The 15,310-nt window shown below is 44.2% G+C and overlaps 1 protein-coding gene across 1 annotated transcript in view; it reads left to right on the top strand.

Moving 5' to 3' along the window:
- Positions 1-5,705: 5,705 nt before the first annotated feature.
- Positions 5,706-15,310, top strand: part of DNM1 (dynamin 1) — a 68,342-nt gene continuing 58,737 nt past the window's right edge. The window contains 1 exon segment of the mRNA XM_075772337.1: positions 5,706-6,038. Within this exon segment, the coding sequence (XP_075628452.1) occupies positions 5,878-6,038 (161 nt within the window). The 5' untranslated portion in view covers positions 5,706-5,877.

The following is a 15,310-nucleotide window of genomic DNA, read 5'->3' on the forward strand; positions in this document are numbered from 1 at the left end:
AACCTTGACCTCTCATCTCCTGACAGTTGTTTTTTTCCTGTGAGGAACATCTCCTTTTCAATTATCAAGCAACTTGCTGTTCACTACACGGTGGTATATACATGTTATTATGTGAGAATACATGGAATCTTAAAAACATAGTGCTACAATACAGACTACAACATTATTACTCATTCATAACCTAGGTATCCACTCAGGGGATGGTTACACAGAGATTGCAGCTCATAGGCAATGGGAGTGAATGAAGCAGAATAAGAATTAGAAGGTCAAGGCAGGAAAATGACCCAGAAAGTATCCTGTAATACTCAGACCAACATCAACAGAGTTGTTGAATCATCACTATAAGTCAACCTGCATTAAACTTCTATATGATTAGATCAGGGTTATGAAATTTCTTGGCAGATAAGAGGACAGACCATATGAATGCTTTTTATTCAGGAACTGAATAGCCAAGTTTTTGCTGGGCTATATGAATTTGTTCCAGGGACCAGATCAGACATGCAGATAACCAGAAATTTCTAGTGTACAGCGTGACTGGACTGTGCAGTTGTATGTTTTAATTTTGGCTCTGAGAAAGACTTGGTATGCAATCCTTGGTGAAGCCGCATACACTTGGATTTTCAAGAGCAGTCTCAGTTTCTCAGTGCCTATGAGAGCACCAAGAAGCTGCGGTGCCCACAATTTCCTCTGCAATCTGCCAAGATGGTGTTATTACTCATCCATTTCACTAGGAACTAACTAGTTCTCACTGTAATATCTTTAAACCTCCCAAACTCCTTGGAGAGAAAGGCGTATGGAGCTTCAAAGTACTTTTTCCTCCTGCTTTTGGGGCCTGTCCATTGAAAGGATGGGTCAAGTTTCACCAGACCTGCTCTCAACAGCCAATATTAATTACTGGAGTTGCACTGTTTTTCATGGCTATTTTGTGTGGAGGAAGTCTGTATTCACAGGGTGAAAGCAGTAGCACACAACATTTCAAAGCAAAACAATTTGTGTGTTAAGGGATATTTGCACCCACTCTTTCTTCTATTGCTTTAGAAACCTATTCCTGATATTTCTCGACTGGCAGGGCAGGCCTACAGGATATAAACTAAGATACTGGGTTTATACCTATTTTGCCACATGGCCAATCAGCTTCTATCAGTGATTTTCAGTCTCACAAGGTAAAATATATTCCAAGAACTATTTTGTATCATCTCATCGGATGTGGAAATACTAACTTAAACTCACATCCATGTCCAGATCCCTTTCCTAATGGACTATAACATTCAGCTTATTTCTTTCCTTATGTACATTCTGGCTTCTGTGAAGTCACACTAAAGATAAACATGACCCAGCATCTCATATACTACATTTACCTTCTTTTACCCTTTTTTGAGGGATTCTTAGACCAGTTCAGCGCATTTCCTGTTTCAGAACAGAAGATGAGGAAGCATTTCACTATTTCGTTCTACAAAGAAAAGCTCTATATTTGAAAATAAAAAAAATAAAAGCCTCTCTTCTTTACAATAGCTTTTCCAACCACTAAGAACATCAGAGAGAAACTTACATTCTGAGCAATCGATACCACAAGAGATAACGATGCTACTATGTTATCATTGCTACTATAGTGGCATTTAAGTATCTGTACAATAGATCCTTTAAAAATTTATTTGACTATGTAAAGCTGCCTCCAGAGATGGAAACAATTTAAGAGGTTAATTTTATTTTAACTATTTGGCAGCTGTATAATACATTCTATATTTATAGTGACCATCCTAGACATGATTCTTTATGGAACTTATATTCTAAGCTCTGTTTTTAAACATTGAATTTAAATTCTTACCTGTGTTTACAAACATTTCGTAGGAAACCAAAGGACCAGGAGCACCCATTTCATAATCCACTGTGAAGCATTCTGAACATTTATAGCTCTACCTGAAGTCAATGGAAACAGTTTGCAGATAAGTGGGAGAATAATAAGCTAATTGTATTTCATATTTTTGCCTCTTTTTTCTCTCAGGACTAGGTGTGTTATTTTTACAAGGGCAAGGAATGAGGGACAGACTCCAGCACTCAAGTGTATTTCTAATTATGCTAAGTAAACTGGGAGTTCTATTTACATGAGCTAACAAAATCAGTGTACAAAACTGTCTTTGTGTTGATAGCCATACACAGAAAAACACATAGTTACACCCACATGCATTTTTAGGGATTCATATTAAAGTACTTCCAGAAGCATGCATAGCACCTTGAGGAAGGGGGGGGGTATCTCATCCTCCTTATCTTTCTTTGCTCACATCTTAAGTTCTTCTATCAAGGTAGAAATAAATAGATTTTCCCCGTCCGCTCCAGTTTATAAAATTCCTTTTTATTTCACAGACATTGCAGTTTTACAGAATTTCTCATGAAGGATGATCACATAGTTGGTTTTCCTCCTATAACTGCTACATGCTGCTGCGTAAGTCACAGCTGGGACATATTATAGACTCAGAAGGCCTGCTTGCTGCTTACATCCTTGCAGCTCAGTTTCTTGCAGGAGAGAAAATGGAAGGCTTTAGGAGTGATTTTGAGTGCCTGCAGTTCTCGTTTTCATCAGTGGGAGGTGTCGGTTTCTAAAGCTTCTTAAAAACCAAGCTTCACTGTCTCTGACACTGGAGTTCGGGTCTCTCTGGGTTGTGTGATTACAATTGCTGCAGGAGTCTTTCGATAGACTCCACGATATTAATGAGTTCCTGTAGGGATAACACTGCAGACACACACGGTGGTCTCATTTGCTTACAAGCATCTCTGCAAGACAGGGGAAGCAGAAGCACATTTTGTGCATCTTACAGTTTTACACTAACATTAATGTGCTGAGAAATCTATGTAAAGTCTGCCAATAATTCAGTTTTTTATCACTTCCACCACTCCTTTTTCTTGTGGACCTGGAGAGCACCCTATTAGCTCCCCTTGTGCCTCCAGTGCAATTTTGCCGTTTGAGACCACAGTAAGTTAGACCAAGGACCACATTTACCGAGAACTAAGTATGAGTTTCACAGAAAAATAAAACTAGAAAACATATGAAAGAATACCTGCAAAGAAGTCATGAGCTGTTCAGCTGTACTAGCTCCTTAACTGGCAACATGAACCCTATATCTCCCTTCATAGTCTTTGATATCAGCTGTTGACATACTGTACTTTCCCAAAACAAGTTAATTAGTTTAATTTTAGCTTTTCCAGAAAATGGTATAAGCCTGAATAATTATTTCTGGACTGGGCTCACCCAAAACAAAATACCTGCTTAGAGTGCTGAGCAGGAAGCAGGATACAATACTTACAGGTTGATGTTTCTATTTATAGAAAAATGTTGATAGCCACAAACAAATATAGTTACTTTTGTGGAGTATTAAAGGCAGGTGTGGATGCATGGGATGGCATAGAGGGACAAGAAGGGGAGCAAAGTCAAGTCACTTCACATACTAACTAAGCAGCTAATGCCATTATGAGGGAACAGCAATAACATGGCTGTTCCCCAGGGGAAGGGGAGGCAGGGGCCAAGGGGTAAATCCCACAGCTAGCAAGGTTATTGCTAACCACAGCCTAATCTCACAGCACCCAAGGGAAGCAAGCAGGACAGACCAAAGATAACAGCTAAGTCTAACAAGAAGTCCAGATCATAAGGTGGCAGCAGCATAGCAATGAGGCAGGTCCAAGGTCAAGAAGAGACACCAACCTGCAGGCCAAGTCTAGTGATCTCCAGGCACACTGACAGCAATGAGGGAGAGCTAAGGACTCAGCCTATCAGTCAAAAGCAGAATCAAAGACTCCATAGGCATATAGGGCTGTAACTAAGCCCTATGAGGCTGGTCATGGTCATTAAGGCTTATTAGTAAAGCTGTTATATCATGTGAGATGATTGCAGTGATGCAGCTGGGCAATCTTCCTCTGTATTGAAATTAGAACTGTGTGGGTGAACTTCAGGTTACAGCAACCTCTAGGAAAAGGACAAATCTTTTCTTATGGTTTCTCAAACAAAGCTTCAAAGATCCTCACAGTCTAAAGTTCCCTGAGCGTCAGCTCTGATCCAGGGAGGAAGGTGACACCATTCTTCAAGCCTTTGATACTTTTCACTGTTCTTTTTGTGGTGACCTCTATGAAGGAGCAGCTATCAGCTTCTAATGAAAAAAAAAACAATGTTTTTTCTCCAGGTTCCTTCAACATAAACAATCAGAATGGCTGCACAGATGCACAATGACTTTTGTCCACAGTCTATGTTGAGTTTCTCTAGCTTGTTTCTTCAGATTCACTGGGCAATTTGCTGAAAGGAAAAAATAGCATCAACAGCCCCCAAAACAGCCCACGTATGCCCTGCAATGGTGTTACCCATACAGATGGAGCAGCTCCCTTCCCTTCCTTCAGTGTTCTTACCTGCACACTGGTGATGTTTTCAGAGCATTTCCCTTGGGCATCTTCACCAATAGTGAGCCAAATTCACCCCTCAGCGTGGTTGTTCCAGTTTCTCTATACACCCAGGTGGGTATTTTTGCATGGATTACATTTGATGGACATCTGTGAAATCTTCCTTAGAATCTTTATAACTAAAAAGTTGCTGTTTAAAACAAAACATACAGCTCAAAATCTGTTGCAGTTTTCTGTTACTGCTTTCCCCCACCACCCCCAGCTGTCTCTGAGCTGTGAACAGGAGTACTGGGTAGCACGAACTGAGAGGTGTTTGAAATGCAGCATTCTCCATCCTCCTGAGTCACCGCTAGCCATCGGCTTCTTTTTTGAACGCTTGTTTTCACTGCTATACTTTCAAATCAAATATGGCCTCACATTATGTTCTTATTAAAACCCCAGCCCTTTTAAAAACCTAACATCAAATTTTCCTCTTTATTGTAGACAAATTATTTTTAAAAACAAAATCTAAGTACATAAAATGAAGTATTGTTTTGTGTTTCTGTAAAGCAAACATAGCAAAAATATCATCTACTGCTTGCAGCCATAAACAGATATTGATGTGTTTTTCATCCATGTTGGAATGAAGATGAAGCAGCAGAAGTGCAGTAGTGTTTTTCCAAGCCTCCAGTTTAATTACACCAAGTATTATTCCTTGTATTCTGGCAATTCTACAAGTGCTGTCCTGGCACAAAGCTGTCCCGTATGGGTGTATCAACCACCTGTACAGGTACTGTGACCAAACTGCATGGATGTATTGACTGAACTGTATGGGTGTAAAGACCAAACGGTGCGGGTGTATTAACCAAACCATAAGGGTACATTGACCAAATCATACCTGTATGTTGACTGGACTGCATAGAAATAGTGACTCCACCCTACAGGGATAGTGACCGAGCGGTACAGGCTCACAAACAAGTACAGCGACTGAACCATGTGCCACCCTGACTGGGCTGCACACCTACCCTAGCTGGACCCTACCAGTGTGTCAACCTGCCACGCACAGGCCATGGCACCACACAGCCCCTGAGGCCTGGGGACAGCCTGCATTGCTCTGATTTCGGGGGAGCGAGCTGGCCCGTTCCCGGCGTCTCCGGGCGCAGATCCCGGGGCCAACCCTGGCCTCGGAGGGGGGGCTGTGAGAAGGCTTCGCCGCCAGGCGCCCCCTCGTTGGCGCCCCCTCACAGCCCCGGGACTACATCTCCCACGATGCAGCGCGGCGCCGGCGCCCTTTAAGGCCCCCTGGCGGCGGCGCGTGGCTGTCTGCAGGCGCGGCGGGGCGGGCTGAGGCGAGCGGAGCCCGGGCGGGAGCGGGCGGCGTCGAGCGGGGCGAGGAGCGGTGGCTGGTGCCGGTGCCCACCGGCTGGGGCAGCGAGAGCCGGGCTTACCCGCTGGGGAGGGCGCAGAAAGCAGTAGTGTGAGCTCGCGTGTGCGAAGAGCCACTGCCGCGCCGCAGCCATGGGGAACCGCGGGATGGAGGACCTCATCCCGCTGGTCAACCGGCTGCAGGACGCCTTCGCCGCCATCGGGCAGAACGCCAACCTCGACCTGCCGCAGATTGCCGTGGTGGGGGGGCAAAGCGCCGGCAAGAGCTCCGTGCTGGAGAATTTCGTCGGGAGGTAAAGGGCGGGGGGGGGGGTGGTCCCTGGGGAATCTCGCCGCAGGCAGGGCTGCGGGGGGCACGGGCAGAGCGGCTTGTGTGGCCAGCGCAGTGCGTGGACAGTGCGGTGCACGGGCAGAGCTGCTGCATGCGTGGACAGCGCGGTGCATGGGCAGCGCGGTGCACGGGCAGGGGTGCATGGGCAGAGAGGCTGAGTGTATGGGCAGCGCGGTGCACGGACGGAGCCGCCGCATGCACGGGCAGCGCGGTGCATGGGCAGAGCGGCTGGATGCACGGGCAGTGCAGCTCGCTAGCAGAGCGGCTGGGTGTATGTGCATTGCGCGGGCAGAGCGGCTGGGTGCGCGGGCAGCGCAGTAGCGGGGCAGCGCTGCGGGACGCCCGGGCGTTGCGGTGCAGGGAGGATCGGAGGAGGTCTACCAGCCTCGAGGAGGGGGGGGGTGTCTCCGTAGCGGGATCCCCGCCTGTGCCGCACCTTCGGGGCCGGTGGGAGCTTCCCCCCCCATCCCCGCTGGGAGGTGCGCCCTGGCCGTTACATAACGGGAGGGGCTGAAATGTCAGTGGGGAGCAGTCCCTTCCCCTGCTCGGTGCGGGGCCGCCGGGCCGGGGTGCCCCCTCCGCGGGGTCCGAGAGATGGATATTGTCGTGGAGGTGGGGGTGTGTGTGTGTACGTGTGTGTATTTAAGTTTAATCTGCTCCGTCCCCCTCCCCCAGGCCTGCCTCGCTGTCCTCCATAGCGGATGCCATGTCAGGAGCTTCGGGGAGGCTATAGGAAGGACGGGGTTATCTCTCTCCTATATGCTCAAATCCCCGGGTGCTACCATTTTGTGACAGGCAATATACTGATGCCTTCCCTTCATGTGACCTTCGCATTCATCATCTGCAACTTGAGTAAATTGCAGGCCGTGCTCCCTGGTTATCTGCTCCAGTGTAGACACACAACACCTGGGGAGGGGGGTTGTTCCTCAGCTTGTTTCTGGCCTCGTTAATTAATTCTATTCAATGATATACAGGTTTTAGTTATCAAGGGTTTTTTTTTATGCTATGAGGGGCATGTGAGCTGCTGGTGACTTGTCTTAAAAGCAGTGACTGCTATGATACCTGGTCAGATGCTTGCGTGGGTTTTTCTTTTTCAGCAAACTGCATTTGTGACATCTATTGGATGTCCTTCCCCCACCCCCACTTTGCCTTTTAAGCTGTTTGCTGCCGGATGGCTTATAAAGCTTTTCTACTGTTGGAAGGGTCTGTGGTGTGTATGGATTGCTTGTTTAGCTGTGAGTAGCCCCAAATTCTGGACCTGTGCAAGGGTAGCCTTGAGCAGCGAGTGCAAGGTGTGCTGTGTGTACTAGGAAGGAGGCACAGGGATTGTATCTGGTGCAAAGAAAACACAGTCTTTATAAGATTTTTTTGCTTCGCTATAGATACACATTCAAAGAGTTTGGGATCCTTTCTAGCTAACTTCCAACAGTCCATGCAGCATCCCTCAGGGACGCTGGGAATCACGCCAAGGGAAGGACATTGCAGGAACACATTTTACTGAGCCTCAGGTCATAGACCAGGATCTACTTGTTTGTCCATAGACACAGGAAGAAAAATAATGATTCCTACCACCAAAGTGAAAAACTTGCTGTGTTGTAGCTTTCTAAGAAGTAGGGGGAAATGAGTCTGCTGAAATATGTGAGCAAAACGGGTTCACCTGTTGGCTCTGCTGTTTTCATGCTTTCTAAGTACTGGCAGCCTAACCTTGTAAGTCCTTTTTAGAGGATCTATACAGTCAGTGCTGCAGTGGCATAATATATAAGGTATGGTTGTCAAGCCAGAGGAGGGCTTGTTGAAGGACAGTCAGTGTATCGGGGTACACTGCCCCTCTCTTTTAGACTGAGCAAACAGAAAGGGATATGGTAATCCTTGATGCATCTCCACTGGCACTAACTGAGAACTGGAGATTTTATCTGCCTGGTGGAGAGCAAATTAAATTGTTTTCTGTCTCTTTCTGATGACCTCTGTCCCAGGAGACCTTGTGACCTCACTGTCCCCCATCAGTTGTCTCTCTAGCAGCAAGTTACAGTGCTGTGGCTTTTAGGAAACGAAATAATGAAGGGTCCCCTGAGCAGAAGCTGATAGACCTGTCTGTAGAAAAGCATTTAGAGGAAATAATTGGAGTGGAAATGGAAAATATGTCAAAGGGAAGAGGTCTTTCTCCATTTGATACCCTTGAGTGCTGGCTAGTTTAGAGACTGGTAATATGAGACATCTTACCACAGAATGTATGTGTATATGCTGCCAAACCCAATCCTGTTAAAATAATGTTGAGGCCCTGCTGTAATGTATAGCCTCTTTTCTTTTTGTGTGGGCTTTGGAAACCATGATAAGAAGCTGTGGAAATAGGATCCAGAATAAGCATGGTTCACCAATGTAATTATGATAGGGGCTGTTTTCTTGTCTGAATAGGCATAAGAAGAAACTGTGTGTAGACCTACTGTGTACAAATACAATTATTGCTGTAGTGTGGACATGACATATGTCACTGCTCCAGCTTGATACCAGGATGGTGGTGCAGCTATTGCTCAGCAGCTGCTCACTGCACAGTGAATGTGAGTGCTGATGAGTTTCTCTCAGAATGGATGGAAATTTGCGCAAGAACAAATGCCAATGCAGTTGGTACTGACTGAGTTACTTGATGGGGGTACTTCAGCAGAGGGGCTGGAGTCCCTGACAGGATTGTTTTCCCCACTCAGTACCTGCGGGGGCTCCTTTTAAAATTGTTATCGAGGCATGTTTGCATAGCAGTGTGGCACACTTGCCCCCACTGCCAGACCTAGCTTGTGGCTATGCAGGACTTCAGTCTAGGGCTGCTGCTGGCACTGAATCCCATGCATGCTGGAATCCTTGAAGCACAGAGGAGTGATGCTGACTGTGATCAATGTTTAGTTACATGTCTTAACAAACAAATGTTTCTTTCTTCCTGAATGCGATGGCTTACTAGTTGCTGCTAATTACTCTTCCAGTGGCTCTTACTCTGCTGTTAACAGATTATCCAACAGTGCAGAGCCTTTATTTATAATACCAGATGTCAGCGTGGCTGCTATGTGTGCTTTTGCTGCCGGCGACTCAGCATGGTGACTAGGATACCGGCTGATGGTGTTAAAATCACTGAAGAGATGAGAGAAGCCATGTAGAAGCCAGACAGGTGATACATCTCTTTGTAGACTGGTTTATCGTGGGCCCCAAAACTGGAAGGAAGGTTCATCAGGTCAGGTCCAGGCATTTCCTGTTGGTGTGGTTATAGGCTTATAGGATAACTCAGGTTGGAAGGGACCTCAGGCATAATTTAGTCCATTCTTATGGTGGCGTTACTTTCCTGCTGCCACTTTTTTAAATTACAAGGTCTTAGAGCAGGCACCAGTACCAGCAAAATTGGTCTGATAAAATGAACAAAGCATATGGCATGTGCTAATTCAACTTGAGAGAGCCCAAAGGACGAAGAAGGGATGTACAAGATAGCCCACAAACTGTAAAATCATCCATGTTAGTGCCATTCTTATTTTGCCATGTGAAAATAACAAACGTTTTTAAATCCTAAGGTCTCAGAGCACTGTTACACAAATCTCTGGGTTTGTGGGAGTATTACTGTTATCTCTGATTTATAAATGGGAAAAACTGAAAGCACTGGGCTGTGTTCAGATGGCTGCGTAAATGTCTGTGCCTTGTGTTCTTGTCTGATCCAAGACAGTGTGCTGCTCAGCCCTGCTAGGACAGCTGCATTGCTCTTCATGGAGAAAACAAGGCACCTCTGACTTCTGGAGAACAGATGGTTTAAGGGGACTGCTGAGGAGGCAATGACTGAGGACTGGGAACAGTAGATGGAAGGACTTGAATGGAGGTGAAACTGTCTTGTTTATGATCAAGGGAGCTAAGCAGTGCCAAAGTTGTGGGAAGTGAATCAAGGTTTATTTGACCCCAGACCTGAGCATTACCCCAAAAGCATCCTCTCTTGGAAGGTCTTATGTCCCAAACAGCAGCCTGTCACCAGGCTTTGATGGTATATGCTGAATTAAATAATGTTTATGTGTTGCCTGGAAGGAAGCTGGAGGCAGGCATGAACTTAACTCAATTGTCTTGGGCTAACCTTGCCTCTCCTAGCAAACTGAAATTTCAGCATTGGGTAAAAGAGCAGGGAAAATGCAGCATTGCAATACCTGTGGCAGTGGTAAGCATAAATACCTGTGAAGCTTGGTACCTGTGTTACGGTAATTGCCCTCACAAAACCAGGCAAGGGCCAGGCAGCATGTACTGAAACTGTCTTTGCCTTGCAGTGTCACATACTGAAAATGCAAAGCTAGATCTTGAAGCCACAGGATTTAGTTTGGCTTAAGGTATAACTTTGAGGAGCATCTTCGTATCTCAACTTTCCCTAGCCATTTAGAGATAAATACTTAAACCCCCAAAATCTGATGAGGGAATGCCTTCTTTGATAATACATACTTTGTTATGGTGGGAAGCTTCTCCAGCAAAATACCTTTGGAGGCCAACAGCAGTATTTAGCAACTATCTAGAAGTAGAAGATCCTATGGGGATGCATACAGAGATGTAGATACTTGGTCTATTCAGATACTGCAGGAAAACTGTTTTGTCAATGATGTTTGTGCTTTTAAGTTGCTCAAGCTTCTGCTGTAGTACATGCTATATGAGATTGAGTGCTATGAAGAGAACTGAGGGTTTAAATCTTCTAAAAATCATAGCTATGCTATGTATAGGTTGAGGATGTCCACTGTACTGGGTAATGTTGAGCATCAATGCAGTACTTTAGTGGCAGATTTAAATTTAAACAGGAAAATACACTCACTAATTTGCTCTGCTCTGGCCACAAAAGGGGTCCTTAAATATGATTCTTTTTTTTGTCCTGCTTTGAGATACATTTCCATGTCCAGAGTGCTGGCAGAGAGAGTAATTGCAAGTCATGGACCCTTAACTGTTGTTTGATAAATATATCTGTGAGCTGACCAAATGCTGTTGTGTATCTGCAAGTTAAAGACATAGGCATTGCTTGGGAGCTGACTTATTTAGGATTCTAGAGGGTGGTGCAAGAGCCAGAAGTAGGATTCTGCTGTTTAGAGAAATAAATCGTGGTCAGATAGTGTCCTTTGAGTGGCAGTAAGTCTTTGGTCTTCAGTGAAGAGAATACTTATTTTCATCTCAGATTAATTGGGGAAGGAAGAAAATATGGAGCACTGGGGGAAATGGATAATGTGTTCTGGCAGACCACAAGCTAAAATAATTTAACTTAAGAGAAATCTGTACAGCTCTGAGCAAACACTTGTGGGAGGAGGAAAGCTATGAGGAGATACGTAACTAAGTTAAAACATGATGTGGATGGCTGTAAAGGGGGGAAGCATGGATCTTAATGTTTGTGGATGCTGCAGCAGTGTCTGCCTGTATTTGTCCTCTATTTGCTTTAATGTTATAGGGGTTGGCTCAAATAAATACAAGTCTTAATATTTTTTTCTACTTCCTATGGCAGTTAGATGTTCTCTGCAGATCTCACTGTCTGACCGTATCCTTCAGGTTAACTCTTTAGTGATGATCTCGTACTTCTGGTAACTGCCCACTAGCTTTATATTCACGAGGAAAAGAGATCCTTATGGCATGTCTCAGATCATGTCGGAATTTACCCAGGGAAAGGAAACCAGCTGTATGTCCGGTTTAGAAGCTGATGCTCAGTATTGTGTAGGTTGAGGCTTGCCTGGACTTCTGGTGTGTGAAAATGACAGGTTGCTTTGTCACTGCTGGAATTCATCATCTGATAGCTGGCCGATTAGGAGGATGCCTTCTTTGCTAGTGTGGACTCTTCCTTGTTACCATGAAAATCCTCATGTTGGGAATCTTTGAGCATCCTGAGCTTTGATTAGTCCTTGCTGTACTTTGAGATAGGTAAGTGATGTGGATTTTTTGTTTGCTCTATAACTGTATGCTGTGATACAGGGCTGTAAAGAGTCTGCAGAGCCAGTGGGGGAAATAAGTTGGAAGTTTGCAAAAGCATTCCCCTATGCTAAAACTGCCGGCCGTTACTGTTTTTAAAACTCCACATGCTTAAAACTTTTCACACAGTCAAAAAAAAAAAAAAAAAGACAAAGCAAAGACTAACTTCTATTTTTAAAGGCTACTGATTGTTTTCAGAAACCATGGTTCAATATCTAGGTGGGAATGCCAAGTCGAGTCCTTGAACATGACTTCTCCAGATGCTTTGAGCAGGCAGAACTCTGCTAGACTTAAATAGAAGGTGTGGGAGTCTGTCTGCAGCACCTCCTATCTGAGGCAGCTTCTGAAAATGTTATTCTAAGGCAGGAGGCTAATCCCTTTCCTGATCTGGTGAATTACTGAATGTGCCTACTTTATATTTAACTTCAAGTTTAACAAGTTGTGAGTAAAGCTTCTGAGTAAGGATTTCTTAGCATCTTTAAGATGAATCTTTTTGAGGAGAAATGGAAGTTGTTGAAAACTTACACTAAGTTAATCAAGGAAGGTTCTTGCTGTGTTCTAGCTACTGGGATGGAACTTATCGAGATGCCTTGAGCAGTGAATTTATTAGACAAGAGCAAACCTGTGTGTGCTCCACCCGTGCAAGCCAATGCTCAGGTTTTTGTTTCAGGCAATGCATTTGAGTGGCAAAACCAGAGGATCTACTGAAAGAGTGGCAGGCAGTCACTTAGAAGCATATAATGTTTGGTTTATATGCCCAATGTAAAATTGGTTTTGAGGTGGCATTTGTGAAAGGAAATTTACTGGTAATGTGTAGGGTAAACCTACTTCCTTGATATGCCACTAAAAAAACCACCTAAAGTTTTTTGGGTGTAATACTTTCCTTCTTGGACTAGCGGATTTGTAAGCATATGAGTCAGAGTACTGCTAGTTGGGAGGAGAGCTAAAACTAAATCTGGTACAAAAAAAAAATCTAGTCATGCACAGTGGGAAAATAGCTCACTAGTGGGACAGTTGCTCATTCCACTTGAAATTTTATTTTCTTGATCTCAGACCTGGTTTGCACATCCTGATAGAGAGCAAAAGCTCAAGGCAAAGGAATATTGTCTCTGATAACAGGCAGATGGGCATGTTTAGCCTTGAGATATTTTGTTTCAGAGCTGTGAACAGAATTTCTTGTGTGACTAATATTTTATACCTTTTTCCTCATCTGTAGAAATGAGAGGCTGTTGGTCTTTGTCACGTCATATTAATGGACATTTGAAATAACACTAGAAAAGGTTAATCATAAAGTAGGAAACTGTTTTTCCTAACAGTAAGTTAAAACTCTGCAAGGGTGGTACAGGGATATCTGTGTGAGCCCTTTGAAAGCGCTGTCTTCTCTCCGGAAGTGGTGTGTCAAGAGCTTTAGCTGTTTGTGCAGCCTCATTTGCCCAATGCTGCTGGTTACTTAGGTCTGCTCTGCAGAGAGGTTGGGACTGATGCAGCCACCTTTGGCTGCTGGTATAGAGCAGAGACTGGATTTGAGGAATCTTAGAAAGCACTGGGAGATGAGATGCTGCACTGGAGAACTGGTAGCACTTACATTTTTGAGCATACCCTTTCAGAGCAGGGATGGGCAGTGCAGCTCAATAGAGGAATAGCCCAGGGTTTTGTTCCTAGTGACTTGAACGCTCAGATGGTCTGGTCAGGCCTGGAGGTGGTCAGACTGCAAGCAGGACTAGTTCTGAAAAGCTCCAAAAAGCTATTTTCATTTATATTTATCTGTGAACCTTCTAAAGCATGCGTTACGCTTTTTTTGAGTGGCTTGATGCAGTTTAGTCATGAGAGTTGGATGCCTTGCTCAGGATTAAGTACTGTAAATATTGGGGTGTCTGAAGAGAGGACTGAGGCAACATTTCAGTGTTCACTGAGGAGCAGACAAGAGTGTGCATCAAAACATTGTGACTGGCAACTGAGAGCACAATTTAATGTTAGATGTTTAAACAATTATTCCACCTGATTCATTGATACTTTGTACTTATGTCCAGCTTTTTTGTTTTCAGAGTTCTATTAGGGAATACTTTAATAACAATTGAATGTAAAGTGGCTCAGTAATTTTCTTCAGCTGTCTTATATAGATGGGCAGACAGGACAATTAAGTTACTGATGGTTGCTTCCTGCATGACCTTCAAGCTTGTCACAGCTCCTAGGCTGGTGCTGGCTATAACAGATAACTATTTTTCTTTCCTTCAAGACACAGTACAGGAAGAATGAACCGAGTCTGAAATCTAACAGTGTCTCTGATTGTTCTTTGCCATGTTAGATGCTCTGAAAGCTTTGGCAGACCCAGCCATGACCAAATGGAAGCGAGATGGTGTTTCAATCCTTGGTCAGTAGCCTCTTGCAGTTCAGCATAACGTGCTTTTGGAAGCATCTTGGAAGCAGACGTTATGCAAGCTCCCCAAGCTGTGTCTTGCTGACTGGAAGCAAACTTGCCAACTTCTGCCACTTTTCTGCAAATCTTGTGACTTGTGTAGCTTTTCTTAGAGCCCTGGACACAGCAATTAAGCTAACAGAAGAGCAGTGTAGCTTTTATAGTGAAAACATCAATTTCTAACATGGATGTTTGAGGGTACTTTTTTCTTTAAAAGATGCTGTTTCCCTGAGTGCTCCTGGAGACAAGTATAAAGAATCCCAAAACTTCTAAGACTTGCGTTGTCAACTCTTCCCTTCCTAAAAATCAGGGTTTAGTCCCAAACCTATAAGCTCTGTTACAATACTTATGTTGCAGTCACAATGAATAATAAATTATACAAAATTACATTTGGAATAAACCCATTTCCTCACTTGTGACTGAAATGGGAATTTAACTTGAGTCTCTGGGGGTGAAAATACTATTTTAATAATGTATTGCCTCAACAGTCCCCTTTAACACTCCCTTTCGTGTTTCTTATGGCTTTAGGTTGCATTGTTGCAGCTGTGTTGAAGGGTGAAGAGTTAACACTACTGTAACAAACATGAGAATTGCTGGGATCCTGTCTGTGCTAGGACTGTAATTTTGTGGCTGTGAAACAGTCTTAATGTGAGTGGCCAATGTAGTATATAGGATGCCTGAGACAGAGCATAGCTGATATTAAACTGATACTGCTGTGGATTTTGGCTGAAGAGCCAGGCAGCATTGCTGTAATGTTGTGTAAAAGGTGAACATAAGCTGTGGCTGTATTTGAGTAGTTTTTCAGCTGCATTTAGACCCTGTCTCGAAGCATCTCTGTAGACTTTTGCCTATTGATGCTGAGTAGTCGGTTCTCAACA

Source organism: Balearica regulorum, chromosome 20 (genome assembly GCF_011004875.1).
Source record: "Balearica regulorum gibbericeps isolate bBalReg1 chromosome 20, bBalReg1.pri, whole genome shotgun sequence".
In the NCBI taxonomy this organism is placed as follows: Eukaryota; Metazoa; Chordata; class Aves; order Gruiformes; family Gruidae; genus Balearica; species Balearica regulorum.